Below are 25,280 nucleotides of genomic sequence, written 5' to 3' on the forward strand. Positions count from 1 at the left end.
TTTTGAGGGTAGACGTGTGGGGGAGGGAGGGCTGGCTGAGCATGCAGGCTGCCCTGCCCCTGCTGGGGCCTGCCTTTCCTTTCACCCGGGACCAAGTCATGCATGTGCCCAGCCCTGCCCCAACCCCCACTGCGTGCTTGGTCACACATACACACAGAGAATTCTTTATGCCTCTTTATTCCCAATCTCGTCAGCATTTTATAAAATCAGACTGGAGGGAGAGGGGCCTGAGAAGGTTCCCTCCCACCCTCCAAGCTCAGCCGAAGTCTGGACTGTCTCCTACCCTCTCCCTGTAGAGGGGACTTAAGGGGTGGGGGCTGGTGCAGGGGGAACTGGGAGCTGGGCCAGGCCTGCTGGGCCATCCTCTCCCCCTGCTGAGAGGGGAGCTGGGCCTGGAGAGGGGCAGGAAGTAGGACGGCCCAGCACTCCTGAGTCCTGGGACTCTCCGTCTCCTGCTGACATCGGGGCTGGGACCCTGGCTGTCCCGAAATCACCCACCCCATAAGCCCTACCCACCTTCTACATCTGCATCCCCCCACCCAGCCTTCCCTAAATATATACAAATGTACAGAGGGCTCCCCCTCCCCAGCTGGGATGGGCTTTATCCTCCCCACTCCTCCTTTCCTCCCTTCCTCTCCGCTAGGGCCCATGGCCTGGTCTTCAGCCCTCCCTGGGCACCAGCCCGGGGGTAAGGGGTGTGGAAAAGGACCTTTGTGCAAAGCAGCTGACACCAGGGCAGGGGAGGACAAGAGCAGGAACGGACTCCTGGCCCTCCCAGTGAGCACCGCCCCCAGTCTTTCCCGGGAGCAGGAGGAGAATGTGCTGGGGATCCCAGGAGGGGTCCCAGACTCCTCGTCCTTCAGTCACAGCACCATCCTAACAAGCGAAATCTTCAAAGAGACCTCCTGGGGGACCGTGGGGGTGGTGGTGGTGGTTGGGGAGCAGGCTGCTGGCCCCCCCACCCTCTGCACGGCCCCGGCTTGGGCAGGGACTCTGCAGGAGAAAGAGCGTGGGACAGGGAGAGCTCCAGTGGGGCCCCCAGGCCTCACACCACCAGCCTTTCCTTATCATCTCCAGCGCCCCCTCCACGGGCTGGTTCAGAAACCACGGGGGTAGTCAGTCCTCGGGAGGCATGGCTGCGTGTGAGCTCGTCCTCACCTGTTCCTTCAGCTCCTGAAGCCCCAAAGTGGAGATGCCCCCAGTGGAGGTCCGCAGGGGGGTCTTGGGACGCCTCCATACCCGCTTCAGTCGATCCCAGGACACCTTGGGGTTCAGGGTGGGGGACAGCAGTGGGCTCGGGAAATTTGGTCAAGGAAAAGGGTGGGCCTTACCATGCCCAGCTGCCCACAGGACTCACTGCCGCAGCAAACTCCCAGTAGGACACCCCCATCCGCCTTATCCATTCCCTTCTCCTGACTCTGAGCCCTCAGGCCTGCCAGCCAGTCAGGGGACCCTGGCAGAGAACCCTGAGCCTGACTTCCCACCCAGGCCAGCTCCACCAGGCACCCCGCTCTGCCCACTTCTGCTCTGCCCACGGCCCCACTTCCGCCCTGCACTCCTGGGGCTCTTGCCTCGTAGATGTAGTCCAGGATCTCCAGCAACGTGAGGATGCTGGCCCCGATGAACAGCCCCATCTGTCCCCCAAGGTCTCCTGGGAAGCAGGAGAGCAGCGTCAGAGGGAGCTGCCGGCCAGTCCACCCCCACACAAGCTGGGGGCAGGGACACCGGTCTCACCCAGCAGGGCTGACAGGCCGTAGGCTGCTCGCTGCTCCATGGCTTCAGAGGTCAGGGCTTCAAAGAAGACATCCAGGACCAGGAAGTTCTCCCTGTGGAGACAGGAAGCGGGGTGTCCATGTGGGCCTCTCTTCCTCAGAAGGCTGGCAGGGGTATCCGGGTCCCGCAGGTCCTAATCCAAGACGCTGCACGGGGAAGTCGGTGGCCACTCCCAGACTCCCCCAGGCTGTGAGGGGAGGCAGTGGCAGGTGTGTGTGTTTCATCTTTTGAGGGGTAGCAAAGGGCCTGGGAGAGCAAAACAGCTCCTGAGCCTGAAGGAACCCCTGCTGCTCCCTCTAAAGCAACCAGTGCTGTTCCCTTTGCCTCCTCCTTATACCTCTGCAGACCCTTAAGTGACTCCTGCCGCCTGTCAGTACACTCCACAATGCCCCTTCTCGGTGTTCTGGGCAGCCTGTGGCCTGTCTCCGGCGCCTTCTTCCCCAGCACCATCTTCTCCGCTTCCTCCAAACAGCTGCCTGTGGCTCAGGCTCCATGCCACACCGCCCCACATCCTCTCACTGGACGCCTCCCCATCACCTCCTCTCACAGACCCAAACCTAGAGCCCTAAGGGGCCAGCTCACGCCTCCCCGGCTTCCCTCCCCGACACGGGCCTGAGAATCAGTCCTACATAATCAAACGTGGGCTCATTGACAAGTTGTGGCACGGGTTTTGTGTTGTAATCATCTGTCCCCACAGAACCCAGCACGGGGGCTGGCACCCAGACCACGCTCCGCAAGTGTAGACTGGCTATCTGGGACCAGACCCAAGGCTCAGGGCAGCCCCCCCTGCCTCCGCCTGCAGGGTGCCGTGTTCCTTCCCTCTCATCCTGTCCCTCTCCCTCAGTGCAGGGGAGAAAGACGCATAAGCAGAGGGCTCCGTCATTACAGACATGGCCTATGTGTAATGATGGAGACCTGTGCAGGTACTGGACGCTCAGATGAAAGACGTTTGGACCTGGAAGCGCTTCCCTGGAGGTTGAGACACTGAACGTGACTTGAGCAGGGGGTGGGGCTACTTAGAAGAAGAGGGATGTGGCCGGTGGTGAGGTGGCTTACACCTGTAATCCCAGCACTTTGGGAGGCCGAGGACGGTAGATCACTTGAGGTCAGGAGTTCAAGACCAGCCTGGCCAACATGGTTAAACCCCTTTTCTACTAAAAAGATGGGGGGGGTGCCTATAATCCCAGCTACTTGGGAGGCTGAGGCAGGAGAATTGCTTGAATCCGGGAGGTGGAGGTTGTAGTGGACCACGATTGTGCCACTGCACTCCAGCCTGGGCATCAAAGCAAGACTCTGTCTCAAAAAAAAAGGTGAAGGAGAAGGAAAAGGAGAATAAAAGGGCCATGAAAGGCATTCCTGGCAGAAGACTCATCATAGAGAGAGAGGCAGCCCACGCCCCGCCTCCACCGTGCCCAGGCCTGTTGAGAGTGGCCTCTATCACTCACACTCACTCACACACACACACACACACATTCTCAGATACACTCACAAGTGTGAATGCACACATACATCACCCACTTACATATACCCTCACAAACATACACGCCCACAAGAAACACACAAGCATACATGCACACATGTACACACACCCCCACACATACACATACACACCCACATACACACACACACATGCTCACACACACAGTCCCCCTCATCCCCACCCCCCACACATACCGTATGTAGGTCTCGTTGCGGTTGTACTTCCTCGCCAGGTACCGGGCTGAGCCCCTGTTGGGGATCCTGACCATGGAGATTTCTTTCCCGTAGCGCGTCAGGTTGCAGGGGGTGGGGCAGAAGCACGGGCCCTCGGAGCCCCCACCCAGGGAGTCTGCAACACAGAGGCAGCGGCTACAGTGGGAGTTGGAGGAGCGTGGTCAGCGGCCCACCAGCTGCAGAGAGGAGGCCCGGGAGCCATCCTGAGGCAGGCACACCCACACCAAGGGCCTTTACTGGCCAGCCCTGGTGCTTCCTAGAGGGGACTGGCTGTGGGTCCCCACCTAGACCAGCTTCAGATGACCCCGGAGAGCAAGTATAAGCAGAACCCTCCAGCACCCTCCCAGGGCCCTGGGACTGGGGGGTCCTCATGACCTACAGGGAGGACAGAGCCCATCCACCACGGCTGATCAAGTCGGCGAGGTTTCAGACTCACAAGGAGGTGCGGAGAGGATGCTGGGATCTATGGATGGATGATGGATGGATGATGGATGGATGGATGGCAGATGGCCAGAGTGATGGATGGGAAACAGAAGAACAAATGGACCGCCAAGACTCCCAGGCTCAATGTGCTGGGCCTTCTCCGCCTGCCCCTTCAGATCCACTCTCCACTCTTCCACCTTGCTCTGCTCCCCACGAGGCTGATCTCCGCCAAATGCATCACCTAAACTCCCTTGTCCTCTGGCTTTGGGTTGGGTTTGACCAACAGGAGTCCCCAGCGGAAACAGAAGATGAGGGGGGAGAGATGCCAGGGTATTTCTCCCGCCTGGCTTCCTTACTGCCGCAGGTGGCAGAGGCTGTGCTCCTCCAGCCATGCTGCTGTCAGCCAGCCCTCTCGGACAGCCACAGGTCTCTCTCCTCCTGCATGCCTGGTGGGAATGAGGCTCCCAGGTGTTGCTAGCTCTGTGAACTCCCGCTGTGCCTTGCAGTCTCCTTACTCCTGATCACACATCTGTTCCTTAACTAAACACCTCCAATCACCCCTGTGACAGATGCAGGTGGCGTGGGGGACAGAGAAGGGCTGGATGTGTGTGTGGCTGCCCAGTGCCTCAAATCCAGCCACAGGGCCCTTGGTGTCTGGATTACTGCAGCCAGCTCGACCAGGCCCTGGCCTTGAGTCCCTCCCCTCCCACCCATTGTCCACATCTCATTGGACTTACCTGGCATTCCTCCCTGGCCAGGGGCCTTTGTTGGCTTCCTAGAGCCTCCCTCCCCCACTGTTTTTCTTTAAACAGGATAACTCTGTAGCCCAGACTAGAGTGCAGCTCACTGCAGCCTCGACCTCCTAGGCTCAAGCCTGTCCTCTCACCTCAGCCTCCGGAATAGGTGGGACTACAGGTGTGCCCCATGACATCCAGGTCATTTTTTAATTTTTTGTAGAGACAGGGTCTCACCATGTTGCCCAGGCTGGTGTCGAACCACTGGGCTCAAGTGATCTGCTCACTCTGGCCTCCCAAAGTGCCACGTCTGTAGGTGTGAGCCACCGTGCCTGGCCTTCCTCCACTCTTTCCACTCCCTCCCCTGTTCTCTGCCCTGCAGCCACACAGATCTTTAAGTGCCCCGGACACAGCATGCTCTCTCTGGCCACAAGGTCTTTGCACCTGGCTCTTATACACCCATCAAGCCTCAGCGAATGTGTCTCTTCCTCTAGGAATCCTCCCTGCCTTCCCCGACTAGTGCTGCATGCCCCTCCTTGGGGCCTTGCCGCACACCCGAGGCGCCCCTCTCCACGAGCTGATGGGCTATGTGGGAGTGCCTGTCCATACCCCTGCCAGGCTGTAAGCTCTCCAAGGTCAGGGCTGTCGCCCCCACTCTCACCTCCAGTACCCAGCACAGGCTGTAAAGGTCTGGAGAATGCACGAATCGGTGAATGGATGGATAGATGGATGAACTGCAGATCAGGCAAGATCTGTGGACAGATGGGGTTTGCCTTACCCACACCGATAGCCAGCAATGCATTTTTCCTGAGACCAAGAAAGAAGTCATTTCACTTTCTCAAAGTGGGTGAGCTCATTGGTTGAACCAAGATGAGAAGCCCAGCCCTTCACTCCCAGTCCAGGCTTCTCTGCAACCTCCCCACCCTGCTGCCTCCATGTACCCAAGCATCTGTACCTGCAGAGGTCTGCAGACCTCTCCCTGACCCCACTGAAGTATGGGCTAAGGCTCAACCCCCAGGAAGAACCCTCCAGAGGGAGAGTGGGAGGAGAAGAGCCAAGACACGGAGGAGAAGAGTGGACAGAGACATGGAGAGGCTGATGGAGCGGTAGGGAAGGGTAAGGCAGCACGGACCCAGTGTGTGGTCGGCACACTCGATGTAGATATTTGGTGGGCAGATGGTCTCATTGCCTGAAAGGAGAGAAAATTATTCCTGGAATCTGTGATCACTTCCCCTCTCCCCAGTACGCCCAAATGTAAGCACATACGTGCATGCACACACATATGCACACATTTGCATACATGTGCTTGAATCCAACACACATAACCCCAGCAAATATACAAGCACAGATGTAAATGAGCATGCACACACACCAATACATATTAACATGCACACTTGCATCTGCCTGCCAGCATTCCCATATGCATATGTGAAACCATGTATAAAAATCCCAAACACACACATGCACACTCACGCAGGTACACACACACACACGTGTTGTACCCATGCACCTGCCTGTGCACATGATCAGTGCCTTGCCCCTTGCCCTGGGAGGCTCTGGAGCCCAGCAGGGTGGCATGGAGGGCTGGCTGGGGGTGGGGTGCCCACCTGGCATGTGCACCATCCGGCAGTGGCAGCGCTGAAGCACGGCCTCCTTTTCACAGCGCAGCCGGCAGGCAGACACACTGTAGGCTGAGTAGCCCTGAAGCTCAGGCTCCCTGAGCTCACTTTCTGCGCGGCAGTTGCCCCAGGGCTGGGGCAGGTAGGTCAGCTGCAGAGGTGGGGCACGATGAGGTCACACCCAGGAATCCCACCCGGTCCTCCCATGCCCACAGCCCTAGCAAAGTCAACACAGCTGACAGGCTGTGAGCTTCTAAAGGGCAGGTTGGCTCCACATCCCCTCTGAACCCAAGGCAAGTCCTGTGCCCAATCCAGGGCCTGGCAGGAGGTGCTCACTCGCTGTTCCTGGCAGGATACAAAGGTCTGGAAGCCGGGGGACACCCCGAATCCCAGCTGGTGGATGTAGGGTGGCTCCTCCTGGCTGTGGATCTGCACCCGAATACCTGCCTCGAACGATGTCTCATCTGCACAGCAGAGATGGGGACCTTTGGAGACCCATCCCGGGACAGAGAGCCCAGGCCCCAGGCCCCAGGGTGGCCCTTGTCCCTTTCCCGCCTTCGTACTTGTCTCCCTCCAGATGGGCAGGTATTCCTCCTGCTGGATGTCCAGCATGATCTCCAGGCCACTGCCCATGCCACCTGCCCGGCTGGGCAGCGAGCTCCGAGGGTCTGCGTTGAAGGTGTAACACTTCCCATAGCGAGTATAGACCTGGGAGGTGGGGTAAGAGAGGAGGAGGGGAGATGAAGGGAGGGGCCAATGCAACTCCAAAGTTCCCGGTTTGCCGCTGAGGCCACCAGATCTGCTTGGACACTCCAGTCCCATATCCCAGCAGGCAATGTACAGCCCAGCCTGTCCAATGAGCACCAACTTTTCCACTGATGGCTTCCCTTAGATGATTAAAAGGCATCTCCAACCTAACAACATATCAACACAAGAATTGTCAACACCTTCCTAAACCTTGCCTGCCCCCCCATTCTCCTCCTCCCTAGTAAACGGCCCCACAAATCTACCCAGTTTCTCAAGTCAGAATTTCCAAAATCTCTGCTTCCCTCACCCCTACATCCCAGGCAGCAGCGGCACGAACACTACTCACAGTAGCCTCAACCTCCCAGGCTCAAGTCATCCTCCTGCTTCAGCCTGACAAGTAGCTGAGATTACAAGCGTGTGCCACCAAGCCCAGGTAATTTTTTATTTTATTTTTGTAGACAGGGTCTTGCCATATTGCCAGGCTGGTCTTGAACTCCTGGGCCCAAACAATCCTTCTGCTTTGGTTTTCCAAAATGCAGGATTACAAGCATGAGCCACCGTATCCAGCCTCCAGGCCACTTCTGAAATATATTGAAAATCCATCCACTTTCCTTCCCACTCCAGCGACCCCCATTTCACCATCTCCTCCTAACTGGTCTCCCTCTTGGTCCACCCCTAACCCTCCCTTCCAGAAGCTATAGTGCCCAGTCCACAGTGCTCAGATCCAATGAAACCACTCACTGACTTAGCCAACAATATCTTTCCATTTCCCACATAATGTAGTCATGCTCCTTCCTTAACCCAAAAGCTTCCATGTGACGTGGCTGTTGCCTGCCTCTCCTGTCACCTCCCCATCTCTGTGACAAGTTCAGACACCTGGACGCCTTTCCTTCTCAGGTTTTTGTTGCTGTTGTCCCCTCTCCTGGAATGCCCTATCACACACAGTCTTGGTATGGCAGCTGCCCGTCGCTGAGGCCTCAGCCCGTCACACTCATACATCACACCGCCACATTAAACGTCATTGTCCATGCATCCATATGTCTTGTTGGTTTGCTCGAAGTACTTATGAAGACCTGAGAAGATCTTGTTCATCTATTTGTCTCCTTTCCATTGTCCATCTCCCCCCGTTAGTGTGTATGCTGTACAGGAGCAGTGAGGCTGTCTGGTGTCCCCAGCCCCTGGCCCAGGACAGGGCACAAGAGACTCTAATAAGCAGTCTCTGCAGCACAGAAGCCCGCTCCCTTTTCCTCTGCGGGGTTCTCCTGTATGGCCAGCAGATGGCGCTGGCGCCCCGGAGATGGAAGCCCAGGCTCCTGCTGGGAATTTAGCTGCCACCAGGAGCTGCGCAGCAGCGGCAGGGGTGGAGAAGAGGTTGAGGGAGAGGCGGGTTCTGGTTTCCCCCCACCAGGCTTCCCCAACAGAGACGAGCCCCTGGGTCAAACCCATCACAGGCAGCACCTTCCCTGGGGGCAAGGGGTCAGTGCACTCAATCACTCTCTCCCGCTCCCCCTCCCCTCTCCCTGGGAACATTTCCCACTGGTAAAAGCTGGGAGAAACGGCAAGAGGCGGTGTGGAAGGAAAAAGAGATCCTGGATGCCTAGCTTCACAGGAGGAGTGCAGAAGGGAGAGGCTGGGTGGAGGGCGGCGAACCAACCGAGAGTCTTCCCGAGACCTCCTGGGGACAGGGTGAAGTCCCCGTCCCCACGGACTAGCCCCGGGCTGCAGTGCTCTGAGAGCTGCAACCCTGATCTTCTCTCTCACGCAGCTCTTCTGCCACCCAACCACCCTGCCTCCCATTCCTGAAACAGAAACTCGTGCACCACAGACCAAGCCCCCCGAGTTCACCGAACATGGTGCCATCTACCGTTGGCCCACATGCCCTCAGTACCAGCTAGGTGGAGTTACCCCGACTACTCCAGATGAGGACATCGCAGTTCAGAGAATTGAGGTGACCGTCAAAGTCACACAGCTGGGAAGGAGGTGCAACTCATCCAGGGGTGAGGCTCTGGCTACTCCGGCAAACCATTGCTGGCACCCCACCCCAAGCCTGCCCTACCTTGGGACCCATCTCCTGCCCCAGCCCATCCAGGTGAGATGAGTTGGATGGAATGGTCCCCAGGCCTGTCCCCTTCTCTTCTCCCATCCCCCCTTCCCTTCTGCACCGTTTCTCTGTACCTTTCTCGACCTTTCTTCTCCGTATCTGTTGCTCCTCCATTCCTCACCTGTCTCTTGAGTCCTCTCCTTCCCTCAACACCCGACGCCCACAGGTTTGCCAGCTTCCAGGTTCAAGTCCTTGACCCCACGAGTATCACCCCTGCCCTCCTCCCTGCTGTGTGTCCATCTGTGGGTCAGGAGTGGGTGTCATGGGCAGTTCAGGAGCACTCAGTATGCCCCATGCACTGTGCTAAATGCTTCACATGCTCTATCTGGATGAATCCTCACAACTACCCTGTGAGGCAGGTATTATTATCTTCCCATTTTACAGAGAAAGAAATGGCGGCTCAGAGAATTCAACTGGTTTCCCAGGATCTTCAAGCTCAGGGCTTCTCAAAAGCTTTTGTGCACACAAATCAGGAAGGTCTTTTTAAAGTGCAGATTCTGATACGAAGATGTGGGGAGAGGGTGGGACAAGGCTGAGAGTCTTTCTGTCAACTGCCGGTCCATGGGCTATACAGTGAGTAGCAAGGCACTAGATGAAGGGGGAGATCCCAGCAAGATAGCCCCACTCCAGACCATTGCTCTTATGCCAAGTCACTGGAGGCAGAGGAACCCTGAAGTGGGCTGGGTGCAAGATTCCTTGGTCCCATCCAGGCGCGGTGGCTCACACCTGTAATCCCAGCACTTTGAGAGGCTGAGGCGGGCAGATCCTCTGAGGTTGGGGGTTCGAGACAGCATAGTGAAACCCTGTCTCTACTTAAAAAATACAAAAATTAGCTGGGTGTGGTAGCAGGCGCCTGCAATCCCAGCTATTTGGAAAGCTGAGGCAGGAGAATCACTTGAATCCGGGAGGTAGAGGTTGCAGTGAGTCAAGATCTCACCATTGCACTCCAGCCTGGGCAACAGAACAATACCCGCCTCAAAAAAAAATTAGCTGGGTGTCGTGGCAGGCACCTGTAATCCCAGCTACTCAGGAGACTGAGGCAGGAGAATCACTTGAACCCAGGAGGTGGAGATTGCAGTGAGCTGAGATCACACCACTGCACTTCAGCCTGGACAACAGAGTGAGACTCCATCCCAAAAAGAAAAAAATCCTGGGTCCTGGTGGTGTGAGAAGGCAGATTCGAGGCATATATAAGTGTTTGTAGAAATCTGAAAGTACTCAACCTCTTCCTATTTGACACCAAGAAGATGCCGGAATCAGCTCTTGCTGACACAGCCAGTTTTGCATGTACACTCCAGTTGAAAGGCTAAAGAAGACATGAACTATGTGGGGCACCCAAGTTATGAGCTCCCCCCTTGGGTCCCTCAGCATTCAGCACCACCTCAGCAGAGCCCTGATGGCCAGGCAACGTGCTGGTCTCGCTGAAGCTCAGCCTCACCCATGGGACCATGAATTCCAGGTGGCCAGGAGTCCTGCTTCCCTCGTGGCATCCCCAGAGCCCAGCGAGATTTGCAGAGGGAGGTGTGAGGTAGGAGGAAGGAAAGCAAGCATGATCGAACATCCTCACTTTGTACCAAGTCCTGTGATAGGTGCTTTTGATCTGTTTTCTCCTTTGAGTCTCAAGAAACCAAAATGAGCTACATATTGTTGCCCCCATTTAATGATTAGGTACCTGAAGCTCAGAGACAGAAAGTGACTTGGCTAAGGGTGCATAGCAAGTCAATGACAGCCAAGATTCAAACAGAACTAAGTCCCATGTCAAAGCACAGTAAGGGCTTATAGGACCCCTGGGGGGTGTTCAGTGAATGAATGACTCCTGAAGGCTCGTGACTCTTGGAGGAGCTGGGGCAGCATCCCTACCTGGTCCCTCCAACAGATACACACAGACACATCGTACATGACCCTGAGCCCACCCCACACAGGGCAGAACAAATACCCAACTGGTGAGGGTGGTGGTTGCCTAGCACACAAGCCCTCAAGGTGGCTGTGCAGAGTTGGGGTGACAAAGGGAGATGGGTGGAAGTTGTCTGGGTCTCAGGGATACTCTGCAGGGAATGGACCAGCCAGACTGGCAAGAGAAGGCCCCCTGCACAGCCCAGGTCAGTCCTGACTGCTGGTCAGAGCACAGCGTTGCCCAGGAGACAGTCCCTGGGCCAGGCAGGCAGGGGCGGGTGGAGCCGCCAGCTCCTAAGTGGCAGAACTCTGGTGGCAGCACAGCCCATAGCTTCTTCCATGGAGACGGCACGGCAGCCCTGCCACAAGGTCCCACAGGTTGTCCACTGCTTCCTCCCCATGGACTGGCCCAGATGGGGGAGGGGGGACAGCGGCCTATGTAGAGGAGTTGGGAGTCCACGACCCAGTCACAGAAAGGGGAAGGTCCCGGGCCAAGGAGCGTCCTAATGGCAGGGAGGCTATCTCCAGGTGACCAGTCCTCAACCTCTGGGCCCTGTCCCTGTCTCAGACCCCCACCTCCTCCTTTAGTCTGGCCCTCCCTCTCTCTCTGCCTTAGCTCCAGGCCCACCCTCTTGGCCCTAGCTGGGGCATGTGGCCTCCCAAAGCCCCTCCCGGCCTTGGCTGACAACACCTAGACAGGACTGTGTCTGTGCTGCACGCACATCCTCGGGTCCCCTCCCCCACCTTCCTTCTGCCAGCCCCTGCCTGTCCCTCTCTGGTCACCTCCCTTTAGCGTCCCCAGCTGGGTCTGTCTGCCTCGCTAGCCTCTGTTTCCTGATCTCAGTCTGCCTCTCGAGTCCTTCCCTACTTGCCCGGCCCATCTGGCCCTGCCCCCGATCAGTTATCCATCTGGACTCTGCCTCTCTGCCCCTGCCCTCTGTTGGCCTGTCCATCTCCTTAGCCTCTTTCTCTCCCATTGGCCTGGATGCCTCCTGGCCTTTCTGTCCCCTGCCCACTGCATTCTCTATCCCATTTGCTTTCTTCTCTATCCATCCCAGTCTGGCTCTACAGCCTCAGCCTCCTGTCTCCCTCCTAGACTTTTCCCTGGGCCTGAGCCTCCCCCACCCCCGCAACACCACACACCAGGAACCCCTCTCCAGGTGCCCTCCACCTCCTTCTCCCTGGCTGCTCTCTCTCAGGGTCTGCCTGAGACAGTGAGGAGGGGTTGGGAGAGATCTGTCCAGAGCTTCCTCCTCCTGAGAGCAGCAGCTTCTCTCAGCTCCATCTATTCACAGCTCCCATTTCTCCAGAAAGCTCTCCCTGGCTGGCTTGCTCGCATCCTCCCTCCCTTGAAGAACCCACAGGGTTAACAGGCAATTAGCGGGGCCAGGACTCAGAGCTGCAGCGGGGAGAGGGCCCTGGGCCTCCAGGAGATAAGAAGCAGCCAGAAGCTGCCGAGGCCAGGCTAATCCCAGAGCTAATCTTCGGCCTGGGCTTTATCTCCACTGCCTTCTGGGCACCTGCCTCTGGTCCCAGCACCTCCCCCGACACTCTTCTATGGTGTCCCTTCCCCCCAAAATTCCATCAGCTTTTCACTGATGGGGTCCACCGGCATGCCTCTCACTTAGGCATCCCCAGAATGAACTCTTCTGCCCCGAGGTCCAGAGTAGGCCAGGTGGAAGGGGTGCGTCTTCCTTGTCCCTGAACTGTGACCAGCACCCTGGGGTGGAACAGCTCCCAGAGCCTGGCTTTATTCAGCGGTGGCCCAGTATCCAGGTTCAAAGCCTCTTCCTTCTCTATCCTTTCCAGGGGCAGAGGAAGGGAGATGGCACCAACCAAAATGCCTTGGTGTCTGTGCCGCGCAGACCTTCGGGGCCACTCAGTCCAGTCATTCACTGTACAAAGGCAGAAAAGGACTAGAGATGGCCAGGTTCATATCCAAGGGCATGCGTAAAACAGGGGCAGATTCAGAAGTGGACCCCAGGTTCACGGGCCAGCATCACCTCCCTGGGAGTCAGTGGGTCCTGGTTTCGGCTCCAGCTCTGCCAATGACAGCCTGTGTGACTGTGGTTAGTAAGGTGATCCATCAACTTCTCTGGACCTGTTTCTTCATGTGTCAAACAGAGACAGAAATCCCTGCTTATTTCCCAGACTAGTCGCACATCTCAAAAGAGAGGAATTATGTGAAAGGCTTTTGCAAAGTGCAGTCATATGCATGTACCAGTAATAAGGTTACTTTTTTAGACAGAGTTTTGCTCTTGTTGCCCAGGCTGGAGTGCAGTGGCACAATCTTAGCTCACCGCAACCTCCGCCTCCCGGGCTCAAGTGATTCTCTTGCCTCAGCCTCCCGAGTAGCTGGGATTACAGGCGTGCAACACCATGCCTGGCTATTTTTTGTATTTTAGTAGAGACGGGTTTTCACCATGTTGACCAGGCTGGTCTTGAACTCCTGACCTCAGGTGATCCACCTACCTGAGCCTCCCAAAGTGCTGAGATTACAGGCATGAGCCACCTCGACCGGCCATGTAATAAAGGGTTTGTCGAGACCTGCATGAAGGGTTTGTCGAGACCTGCCCGAGCTTGCTAGGGCAGAGATTATCACTATGTGGTGCTGAAAGTGGATATACAGGAGGCTCATAACATATGCGTTATGGGCATATATGTTACGAGCCTGACAGAAAAGGGCATATATTTTGTAGCCTGATAGAGCAGGGTTCAAATCTAGCCTCTCCCACCAACTTTAGACAAACAACCTTGGATGTGTGACTGAACCTCTCTGAGCCTCGGTTTGCTCATCTGTAAAAGGGGAATGGTAATTCCTCCTCCTAAAGTTAGATGAGAGGATTAGAGATCAATTCAGTGATTCCTGACAGGTGCTCATGGGAGGGGTGAGGCCCTTTGGGAAAAGCCACTTCCCACCAGGACGGACAGTGTAGCCGTTTTGATCTTGGATCCCCACTGGGTGCATCCTCACCGGGCATCAAGCCCCTTGCAGGCTCTCTCTGCAATTTGGGAGCTGCTTAGAGGATGGAGCTCTGTCAGAGCAAAACCCCCAGGCTCTGAGATAGGACTTCCTACCCAGATGGAAAGCTCAACCTAGTTCACATCTGGGCCTTGCCCTTAAGTCTGTGGAATTTAGATTCAATCAATTAACCTCTCCAATCCTCCATTTTTCATCTGTAAAATGGAAATAACAACAGGCACTCTGCAGAGGAAAGAATGTGCGTAAACCACAGCAACCGCTAGCATTTACTTAGTACTTACCGCTGTGCCAGGCACCATTCTAAGCACTTTATATAGATTAACCCCTTAATCCTCACAAAACTCTTATGCTGGCGGCACTCCTATCATTTTCATTTTACAGACAAGGTAACGGAGGTACAGAGAGGATAAGGGAGCTGACAGGGGAACAGGTAATGTGACCCTGGAGTCCACCCATCGCCATTCTGTGACATACACCTGGCATACAGTACCCACAAACAGTAGGTGCTCAAGAACTGGTGAGTATTCAAACAACACTTACTTTGTCTGATGCTATTGGTGGAGCCTGTGCTCAACAGTGTCAGGCACTGTGCTTGGTGCTGGACATACAACAGCGAACAAAACAGGCTCTGCCCTCAAGGAGTTTGCTGTCTGGCTACAGAGACATTCATTCATTCAAAGTACTTATGGGCCAGGTGCGGTGGCTCACGTTTGTAATCCCAGCCCTTTAGGAGTCCAAGGTGGGAGGATCAATTAAGCCCAAGAATTTGAGACCAATAGGTAACAGAGTGAGACCTTGTATCTACAAATAATAATAATAATAAATTAGCCAGGCATGGAGGCTCACACCTGTAGTCCCAGCTACTCAGGAAGCTGAGGTGGGAGGATCTTTTACGCCCTGGAGGGAGGCTGAGGAAGCCCCTGTGATAGCACCAATCCACCCCGGCCAGGGCGACAGAGAGTGACCCTGTCTCAAAAAAAAAAAAAAAAAAAAAAAAAAAAAAAAAAAAAAAAAAAAAAAGCAGGCATGTTCACAAAACACGCAAATCCACCAGTGACACAAATGAATAGATTGTTACTAATTGTGATCCTGATTGTGATGGGACGACCCGCCCAAGGCCGCCGCGGTGGAATAGGAGTGCCATTTGGCTTGGAGGGTCAGGAAAAACCGAACTAGCCAAATGGCACTCCTGTTCCAAAACTGTGAACATGCCACACTCAAGAAGGAAGAAGGCCGGGCGCGGTGGCCCACACCTGTTATCCCAGCACTTTGGGAGGCTGACGTTGGTGGGTCAGCAGGACGGAAGTTCGAGACCAGCCTGGCCAACATAGTGAAACCCCATCTCCACTAAAAATACAAAAAATTAGCTGGGCATGGTGGCAGGCACCTGTAATCCCAGCCACTCAGGAGGCTGAGGCAGGAGAATCCCTTGAACCCAAGAGGCAGAGGTTGCAATGAGTTGAGATGGTTCCATTACACTCCAGCCTGGTCGACAGAGCAAGACTCCATCTCAAAAAAAGAAAGAAGAAGGAAGAAGACACAGCCGCCCCCAGCAAGCCTGGTTCCACAGATGCCCACAGGGGCCCTCACCTTCCCGCCTCCACCGCCACACAGGAGCTTTTCTGGGCCACTTCCTCCCTCCGGTGGATCTAGGAGGCAATGCCCGTGGTGTTTGTTCAAATGTAAATGTGTGAGCTGTGGTGGAAGGGACCGGGGAACCCTAGGAGCCAGGGAGGGCTGGGGGCGGTGGAACAAGGTTGTGGTCCCCAACGGGCACCGGGCTTCCGCGGGAGAGGAGAACCGGAGGATGAAGACCTCTGGGACCCAGGTAAAAGTCAAACCCGTTCCCCGGACAGCGACCGCTTAGGCCTTACACCTAGACAGTCATTTTTAATTAGTGAATTGGTAACGAAGTCCTTCCCTGACATTCCCGCCCCTCGATGCAAAGTTCCTCGTCTAGAGTTTTGCTTACACAGTGGAGTACACACCCACAGCCAGGCGAGAGTTCAGGAGACCAGACAGAAGGTGGCGGCGGGGACCGTGGGTGACTGGGCGTGCCCCGCCCGGAGCCCTGGACCCCCGCCCCCTCCCGCACACGCAGCCTGGCCGCCCAAGCCTGGCCCACCCGCACCCGGCAGGCCGCACCCACCGGCTCGCGCGCCTCGCCGCCCCCCCGCCCCGCTCCCTCCCGCGGGGCGGGCATCCATCACGGCGCCCGAGCGCCCTCCCTCCCATCTCCTCCGGGTTCCTCCGCTCTCCTCCCTGGGTCTGCCTCATTTGCATTCCCCCGGCTCCCGGCTCCTCGGCAAAGTGACCTCCGCACACAGCAGCGCCAGAGGCTTCCACCGTGGAGGGAGACACCGCCGCCCGCCCCCGCCGCGGCCGGGGAGGGGACGACGGGGCGGGGGTCCCGAGGAGGTGGACTTGCAGCAGAGCCTGGCTGGTGGGCTTGAAGCGGCCAAAAGGCCCGGGGCCGAGGGGCGCCGAAGGACTCGAGTGCTCGGGTGGGATTTGAACCCACGATCTCAGATCCCCATCCAGGCGGGAGTGAGATGTGGAAATTAGCACGAAGCCCGGGAGGCTGAGGCCAGAAACGGAACCCCTGCTAGGAACCGGGGGCTCCTCAACACCCCGTTTTCCTCCCCTGAGAGCCCCCACTGGGGAGGGGCCGGCCCCGCCGGGGAGTCGCCCTGGGGTTCCCAACCCTTCTGGGGGCCTGCCGAGCCCCCACCCCGCCCCCCGGGCCGCTGAGCAGCCTCCCCTCCCCCCACTTGGTATTTACACCTTCCACACATTTGTAAGCTATTATCCTGTCCACGCTTAGTCACCGCTGAGCCAAGCGCCACGGATTTAGCTCCTTTAATCTTTCCTCCTAAATCAATCCTCCATTTCCCCTTAATCATCCCGTGGCTCCTCTCTGAACTCTTGCTGCCGCCTCGGCTGCGGCAGCCCGTGCCTATCTCTCTGAAACTGCTCCCCCTCCAACCCAACACCCACGGGTGTCCCAAGGGCATGGTGAGCATTTGAGGGGTGGGTTGGATTTCCAGCACTGCCAGCCCCAGCCTAGGAGCCAGGGGAGGAAGTGCAGACCCCTGCCCACCTCTTCCTGGAAAAACACACCACTGAACCTTCCCATCCCCACTCTCAGGGTCTCTGCCCCTCTGTCCTACCTCCTGCCTTCCTACCCTCACTCATCCTTCTGAAGACCCTAAGTCTCCACCATGATTTGCAAAAACTCAAAAAACAAACAAACAAAAAACCGTGGGCCTCCTGCCCCAAATGCTGGCCGTTCCCACCTCCTCTCCCCAGCTGCTCAAACGAGGTGGGCTGCAGGGCCAGCGTGAAAGGGCAGGGAACACTGATAACTCAGCAGCCCGAGGCCGGCCTCTCCTCCAGGGTGGCTGTCCGTCTCTCCTGGACCACCTCAGGCTCCGCCCTCTTGACTGCTTCGCGCCTGCCCATGGGACCCATTGACCCCCGGGCTGAGTAGCTTGGGCCTTGAATTCCAGTGCTCTCTGTGGTGCTCCCTGGGTGCCCCTGCCTCTCCATTCCTCATCCTTCCTGCCCCCTGCCTGGCCCTAGCAGAGGCAGCCCTGCCGCCAGCCACTAGAGGGAGCAGATTCCTCCCAGGAAGCAGAAGGGCAGGGGTGGGGGTCCAGGAAGGAGCCCGGGCCGGGGAGACAGAGTGAGGATCAGAGGGGGACAGGACGCAGGGCCATTTCTTCACACGCTAATCAGCATCTTCCGGCGGTGCATGAGACGCTGAGCTGATAATGAGCCCAGCTCGGGGCTGATTCCTGATTAATGAAGAGGCGACGGGGCTGCTGAGTGGGGCTGGGTGGGGCATGTCCCTCATGGCCCCTCCCCCTGCCCTTGAAGACCAGACCTCCGAGACAGTGACAGTCCCTGCCCTTCTCTGCCGGGCCACACCACTTACAGCCCCTCCACCCACTCCACTGCCCAGGCAGGCAGGCCGAGAGCACCCGCTCCAGGTGGGTCTGAGCCTCGGCCACTGGTGTGGGGTGGAAGGTCAGGAGGGCAGGGGCACCTGGTTCTGCAATCTGAGGGGTAGGCAGCCCTCAGTGTTTTAAAAATCAGTTACTGTTCTATTAAAATAATCATGATTTGGGGCCGGGCGCGGGGGCTCAAGCCTGTAATCCCAGCACTTTGGGAGGCCGAGGTGGGTGGATCACGAGGTCAGGAGATCGAGACCATCCTGGTCAACATGGTGAAACCCCGTCTCTACTAAAAATACAAAAAATTAGCTGGGCATGGTGGCGCGTGCCTGTAATCCCAGCTACTCAGGAGGCTGAGGCAGGAGAATTGCTTGAACCCAGGAGGCGGAGGTTGCGGTAAGCTGAGATTGCGCCATTGCACTCCAGCCTGGGTAACAAAAACGAAAATCTGTCTCAAAAATAAATAAATAAATAAAAAATAAAATAAGCATGATTTGGAGCTGCTTTTGACAAACTAGAAGACCCAGCCACGCTGGGCTCCTCACACAGGGCAACAGTTAGTTGAGGCTGAGGAGCAGCTGTGCCCTTCAAGGCTACAGGTCTTCAGCTCTCAGACCTCACCCCTCCCTACTGTGTCCCCCAGCCCCGACCTGACCTGCCTGGCTCCTGAGGGCAGGATCAGCCCTGAACCAGATGCTGAACTAAATGTGCTCAAGGCTCATGCCCCAGGAGAAGCTGGGACCATGGGGGACAGAGGGCTGAACAGGCGGGGAGTCAGAGGGAAGGCTGTGCAGCAGAGAAGAGGTTTGGACCCACCTCAGCGGGCATGCCCTCCCTTCCACAGCCAAAGGGGCAAGAGGCAGCCCTTGGAATTTCCAGCCCAGTGACAAAGGTGTGGAGTTGGGATGGAGTGTGGAGTAGCTCCTCCCAGGGCCAAGAGCAGGGGGTGGAGGGCAGAGACCATCAGTATTGGCCTTAATACACACTGGGAAGAGAAGGGGCTAAGGAGGTCTCTGGGACAGAAGGAGTGGGTGCTGAGGAGCCCCGAAACTAGGGCCTGGGACAGCCAGAGAGAGAGAGAGAGAGAGGAAGGGAGAGAGGGCTTGCATGCCGGTTCAGTGCCTCAGAGCTGCCCCTGGCTGGTGGCTGGGTGGGGCTGAGAGAGGAGGGAGAAGGGCAGGGAGGGGGACTGCCCAGCTGGAAGAGGCCTTGTCTAATTGTGCCTGATTAGTAGAGAGGAAGAGAACAGGGCGAGTGATTAATAGTCACGGCAGTCACCAGCGTGTGGGGAAGGAGGGTCAGGAGGGGGAGGGAGACCCGGGAGCCCACAGGGGAGGCAGATAGTGAGGCGCCCACAGGGCCCCAGGCTCCTGGCCCTCCAGGGGCTGCCTGGACCCTCGAGGACCGCGGGGAGCCGGGCTGGCTCCTACCCACGCCTCTGAGGGCTTCTCCACCTCCCCCATGCCTCAATTTTCCAGACAGTAGCATGCAAAAGACCCAAGGTCACGTCCTACACCTGGGAAGAAGCACGCCTTTGCTCTCATGGTGTTTCCAGACACCCTACTGTCCCCAGCCCCCAGACACAGGCCCTGTCCTCAGCTCAACCTGAGATCAAAGCCACAGAGTAGATGGCCCGACTTCCAATTGCAGCCCGCAGCTACCTCCTTATATCCTGTGGCCCCAGCTGCAATCCCAGCCCTGCCCTACCCAGACAGTCTAATTCCTAGGGCCATCCAGGGCTGCGCTGCCCAGCGCGGCGGCTTCTAGCCACGTGTGGCTATTTGAATTAAAAATTCATTTTCGCTGTCTCACTAATCACATTTCAAGTGCTCAGCGGCCACATGTGGCTAGTGACTACCATGTTGGACAAGCACAGACACAGAGCATTTCCGTCCTCACAGAATGTTCTGTGGCCCCAGCACTCCTCTAGACAATGTGTGCACATTTCCGCACCTATGCACAAGTGTGAGCATATTTTGGAGCGCTGGATAGAATGGGAATGCTAGAACAGGGCAGGGGAGGGTGTGAGCCTGAGGGTCAAAATCGGGGAGAAGACTAGGTAATGGAGAGTAACGAAGATGCCAGTACATGGGTCGGAAACTAGTAGGTGGTGTCGAGAACAGTTAGGTTAAAGATAGCCAGCAGTTGGGGTGGCGGCATTTATAACAGCTGACGCTTACACAGTGTATACAATGTGTGTGCCAGGTAGTGTGCTGAGCTCTTCAGGAGCATCTCTTTAATCCTCACCACAACCCCCAGTTTTTAGGTTCTAACATCCTATTTCAAGAATACACAAACTGATGCTCACAGAAGCTTTTTGGCTTCCTCGAGGCCATACACAGCTTAATGGCTAGGGCAGAGGTTCGAATCCTGGTGGTCCCCAGGTGAGAGGGGATGCTGAATTTTAGAGCCACCCTTGCATTTTACAGCTCAAGAAATGAAGCCGAGGGAGGAAGAGTGATGTCTACCTTTTAGTGAGAGGGCAGGATGAGAGCAGGCCACAGTGGGGAAGGCAGAAGTGGGGCTTGGAGGAAGGGGGTGTGGGCAGCAGATGGCAACAGGAATCGGGGAGGAAGGGAGAGCTGTCTGCGAGGCTGGGGTGGGGGACACACAGGCAGTGGAAAGGGTGGGAGTGGGATGATACGAGACTGAGTGGGGAGAGGAGGTGGGAGAGGCACCGGAGGTAAACTAGCTGTAGCAGAGGGAACACACGGGGCACACCTCCCAGGGCCCTCTCTTCTCTCCCGTCTTCCCTCTTTTCCTCTCCAAACTGCACCCAGCCTGCCCCATCCCTAAGGCCTTCCCAGCTCTCGTCCATCTAGAGTGACCTCTCCCTCTCTGAACTCGGACTCTTCCCACCCATGCACCTCGTCTGGCAATCTATCCTGGCACCTTATGATACCACTTGCATGGCTGATTAACTCTCCCATGGTTGCTTAAGCTTTGGAGTGTCCCTGTCCCCCTCCACCATGAGACTATAGACTGCTTGAGGACAGGGACCAGGGACAGGGCTTCTTGTCTTCGCTGTCCCCTGCAGCTCCAAGCAGGGAGCCCAGCACACAGGCACACAGAACTCCATGTTGACTGATTCTGACTGCTGGGGAGTACATGAGGGGATACAGGGAGCGTGGGGGAGAGCGACTGCAGTGGTAACAGAAGCAAGAGCAGCAGCAGAGGGGACTGGGGGAGGGCACATTAACCAGAGTAAAAATAGGCTGGAAAATGTGACATTTATTAACTTGGATTCCGGAGGAAAGGTCACAGCAGAGTGGGGAGTGGGAAGGAGGAAACAGGGAAAGCAACAGAAAACACATAACAGCCCCCTGGGGAAGGCTGTCCCTGTCCCGGACCATCTCACCACCCACACCCCGCAGGTTCCCCACCAACCAGCTCACATACCATCTCCCCGCCAGAGACCGCTAATTCCCATCACTGACTCCAGGTCCTCACCACAGAGCTGATTATGGACCTCATATCCTTTCTAGAGCGCCTGCATCTTCATCCCCATGCCCCTTCTCCAGTCTTTCCCTGTTAGACACCCCATCACCCCATCTTCCCCACTGCCATGGACCATGGGCCCCCAGCCCACCCTGTAATTCCACACCCCGGTGAATCTGCGGCACACTCAGCCCTTGAATGCCAGGCCCAAGGGAGAGTGACACTCAGCAGACAGGGGATGCAGCGTGGGCAGAAGGGTAAGAGGCTGAGCTGGAGACAGCGGTGGGGGGAGCCAAATCCCAAAGGGGAATGCCTGTCCCCTCAACCCCTCGTTGTCCTGCCCCAGCGCCAGAACCTCACCCCACAGACTTCTACCATCCTCCTCTCTCCAGCCCCAGGGTACCAGAGGGCCTGTGGGAAATCCACCCACACTCCTCCCGGCCATCCCCAGGATTCCGGGGACTCACCAGCCTTGATTAGGGGATCCCCACTCCTGTATCCTCCAGGCACCGCCTCCTAGCCTGGAAGCCAAGCTCCCTCGGTCTCCCTCCCCTTACTTCCTCACCCCCTTCAGCTCTTCCTCTCCTTTCCTCCCTCTGAGGTCTCCTCACCCTTCCCCTTTCCTGCCCACCCCCAACTCCCACTCAGGGACACAAAGACCCCATTGATTTCTGCCCCAACAGCACCTGCTGAGACTGAGCTCTGCCCAGCCCCCAACACGGAGGGGTAAGGACTGAGGACGGCAGAGCCCCATGAATCCTAAAGGCCACACTCACCCTCCATATCCCACCTCCTCCTCGGGGACTCTACCAACCCTGGCTTTGGGGAGCAGTGATTTTCCCTAGGAGAGGGATGGACAGCTGGACAACAGGCCAATGCCCTCGACGCTTCTTCCTGCACAATGCTCCCCCTCCTGTTCCTCTATTTCTATCTAACTCCCCTGCCCAATGGCCGGAGGTCCCATACACTGCAGACGTGGTGGGAGCCAGGAACCTCGTTGGCTGGAGCATGTTTCCTGGTGATCCTGAGGCAGCGGGTGAGTGAGAACCTGGCGGGGGTCCCTAACACTGGGGATGGCTCTGGAGGCTGGGCCGGAGTGGGCACCATGTTGACGCTAAACATTTGCATACACACTGGGCAGTGGTAGCCAGGATGAAACATACACGCACACACAATGCTGGGAGCAAACCGTGGACTGGGGACAAGCATTGAGAGCACCATGAATACTAGATACCCGGTGACTGGGTGAATGGAGGCCTGTCAGGCAGGCTACGTACAAGACACGCCTACCCCCTCACATACCTGACTGTGGGAGGCGTGCAAGGGAGAGCAGCCCAAGCTCACGCCCCTTTCCCGGAGAGGGTGCGCGTGTTTGTGCTCACATGTAGGTGAGAGATGGCGCCGGCAGCCTCCAAATGGGGAGCAGCCATTGGGATAGATGGGGATGAGGGTGTCATGAGAGGGGATGGCAGCTGCAGTGGGACCCCGTCCTTGGCAGCTCAGCGAGAGCTGGGAGACAAGCATGGAGATGAGTGGCTCTCTGGATGTGTGGGTGTGCAGGTGTGCATGTGAGTGTTGTGACAGGGATACTGAGTGTGTGTGTGAGAGGGAGTGTGCAGGAAACTGCCCCCCAGCAGTGTGTGTGTGTGTGTGTGTGTGTGTGCAGGCGTGCTGGGGCAGCAGTGAGGGTGAGTTATGCACATAAGAGTGAACCAGTGATTCCCAGTGTAAGAGCCAGAGCTGGACATGGGAGCAGCTAGAAGAGGAGATGGAGGGGACTGGCCCCCGGCAGGGCTGGAGGGCAGAATGAAAGAGGGATGTGTGAGGGCATCTGTGAGGGGGGGCATGTGAGAGACACACAGAGATCCAGAAGAGACACTGGCACCCAGTGTCCTGAAGACCAGCTGTCTCCAGTCTGCCCACCGGGCCAGCTCCCCAGGAGGCCACCTGGAGTCCTTCCCTAGATGGAGCCCCCCAAACCTTCCCTCCCCATCTCCTTCGTTTGGTGGGAAGAATCCAGTAGCCTCAGAAGAAAAAGGGAGCAAGAGAAAAGTGGGAGTCAGTTAGTCTGGCCTTGGGATGGTGGGTCCCTTCCCTGCAAGCCAGCCAGCTCCAGGACACCTGGGCCCACCCCCAGGACCCCCTCGCCCCAGCCCCCAGCCCTGGGCACTGCAGCAGCAGCAAGACCAAGAAAAGGAGCTGCAGGCATCCCAGGGTAAGCCCCTATGAGCGGCCACTGCTCCATGGCTGGGAAGCCAGAGGGAGATGCCAGGCTTGGAGAGACACGAGGCCAGCCTCTGGTGGCGGAAGGAAGGGAAGCCCTGTCGAGGATGCCCTGCACACCACTGCCACCACTCCTCCTCCCCGCTCCCCGGCCTATGGCCACCCCGGGCCAGGCAGCCCAGCTGGCAGAACTCACCACAGAGAAGTTACTGGCGGAGCAGTGATGCCCACTGAAGTTGCAGCTCTTGAGCATGTCGGCGAGCTGGTGGCCGGTGCGGTTGAGGATGTCTACCATGTCGGGCTCCGGGTAGCGCAGGCCAGCGGCACGGTGCCCATCCCGGTCTTTGGGGGGCAGCCCTGTCAGATTGGCCAGGTGGAAGATGTCGGCATCGCTGAGTGCCGAATGCCGAAAGCGGTTGATATTGCAGAGGGTGACAGCCGGGAAGCCCGCCACTGGGGCTGGGGCAGCAGGGTCCACTGCCACCAGGTGAGGCCGGGTCAGGTAGCCCCGGGCCAGGCCAGCTGCCTGGTACAGGAAGGCAGCCATCGAGGTGAGTAGGGCCAGTGCCCACAGGGTTCTGCGCAGTCCGTGGGGGCCTGGGCCACAGGCCCGGCCCAGTCCATGCAGGGTGCTGGTGCTGGCAAAGGTGGCCAGGTCCCGGGGGGCTGCTGCCCCCTGAGCAGCCCCAAGGAGGCTCTGCTCATCCCCTGCCTCCTTCTCCTTGGGTTTCGCATCCTCCTCAGCAAATTTGATTTTGCACACAATCTCGATCGGCATCTGTCGCCGGCTGCTGGGACTGGCCAGAGCCTCCCTGCCCCGTCCCTCCCTAGCCAGCAGCCCCGGTGCCCTCCCGAGTGTCGGTGGTGGCAGCGGCTGCTCTTCTAAACTCAGGGCAAGCGGGAGGAGGACAGGGACAGGGTGGGGGCCCGAGGTGGGGGAGTCACTCCCACTCCCAGCAGCTCCGCAGCCCTGGTGCTGCCTCTGCCGCTGCTGCCTCTGCTGCCGCTTGTCTCTCTCCTCGATCGTCTCCTTGTGGCTTCCCTTATCAGCACCAGCACAGCTGTCAGCCCCTGCGTGTGTCCCTGCGAGCGAGCGAGCGAGTGAGCGAGGGAGCGAGTGCTGCTCCGCCACGCCGCGCAGCCCCAGCCGCTCCGCTCAGCATGTGCTCCGGAGCCCACCCCGCGCTTAATAATTCAGGACATGTCAACAGCGTTTCACCGGCAGCACGGGCGTCAGGAGCCAGGCCAGGGGAGGGGGCAGTCCCCAGCCCAGGACCGGGATCCTGAGACTGGGGTTATCCCCCAAACTCCTGCCGCACACTAGCCGCTCACTAGGTCCCCAGATCTCCCCACTCTCCGGCCACCCAGGGAAGGGTGCCGTGCCCAGGGTCCTCAGCTCACTCTTGGCCACTTTCCTGGCCCACACCCAGGGAAGGGTCAGCCAACTCTATCCCCCCACCTCCTGGCCTCCGAGCCGGCTGACTCCAGCACCCAGCCACCACCTGATCCCACTACCCAACTCACAGCAGCTTCCAGAAACTCCTTGAGAGAGCCACTTGTTTGAATGAGGCAGGGGAGGGGGGCAGAGGAGGGCAGGCTAGACCGACCAGGGGACAACTGTGACTCCAAGATTCTCAGCTTCCCTGGAGCTTTGCTCCTGACTTCAGCACCCACCAT

The 25,280-nt window shown here is 57.6% G+C and overlaps 1 protein-coding gene across 2 annotated transcripts; it reads right to left on the minus strand.

Moving 5' to 3' along the window:
• Positions 1–161: 161 nt before the first annotated feature.
• Positions 162–24,745, minus strand: ASIC4 (acid sensing ion channel subunit family member 4). 2 transcript variants are annotated; one of them, XM_003925496.4, is made up of 10 exons: positions 23,800–24,745; positions 6,826–6,970; positions 6,599–6,726; positions 6,251–6,413; positions 5,776–5,832; positions 3,448–3,601; positions 1,735–1,826; positions 1,572–1,651; positions 1,159–1,263; positions 162–993 (listed from the first exon to the last, which is right to left on the minus strand). In XM_003925496.4, exons 1-10 carry the CDS (start codon positions 24,379–24,381, stop codon positions 877–879), a joined length of 1,623 nt encoding a protein of 540 aa, XP_003925545.2. In that variant the 5' UTR covers positions 24,382–24,745; the 3' UTR covers positions 162–876. The 2 variants fall into 2 exon arrangements, with proteins under 2 accessions (XP_003925545.2, XP_074255077.1); XM_074398976.1 differs by lacking the exon at positions 5,776–5,832 and having other exon boundaries at positions 23,800–24,703.
• Positions 24,746–25,280: the final 535 nt, after the last annotated feature.

Source organism: Saimiri boliviensis, chromosome 5, assembly GCF_048565385.1.
Source record: "Saimiri boliviensis isolate mSaiBol1 chromosome 5, mSaiBol1.pri, whole genome shotgun sequence".
NCBI classification, from domain to species: domain Eukaryota; kingdom Metazoa; phylum Chordata; class Mammalia; order Primates; family Cebidae; genus Saimiri; species Saimiri boliviensis.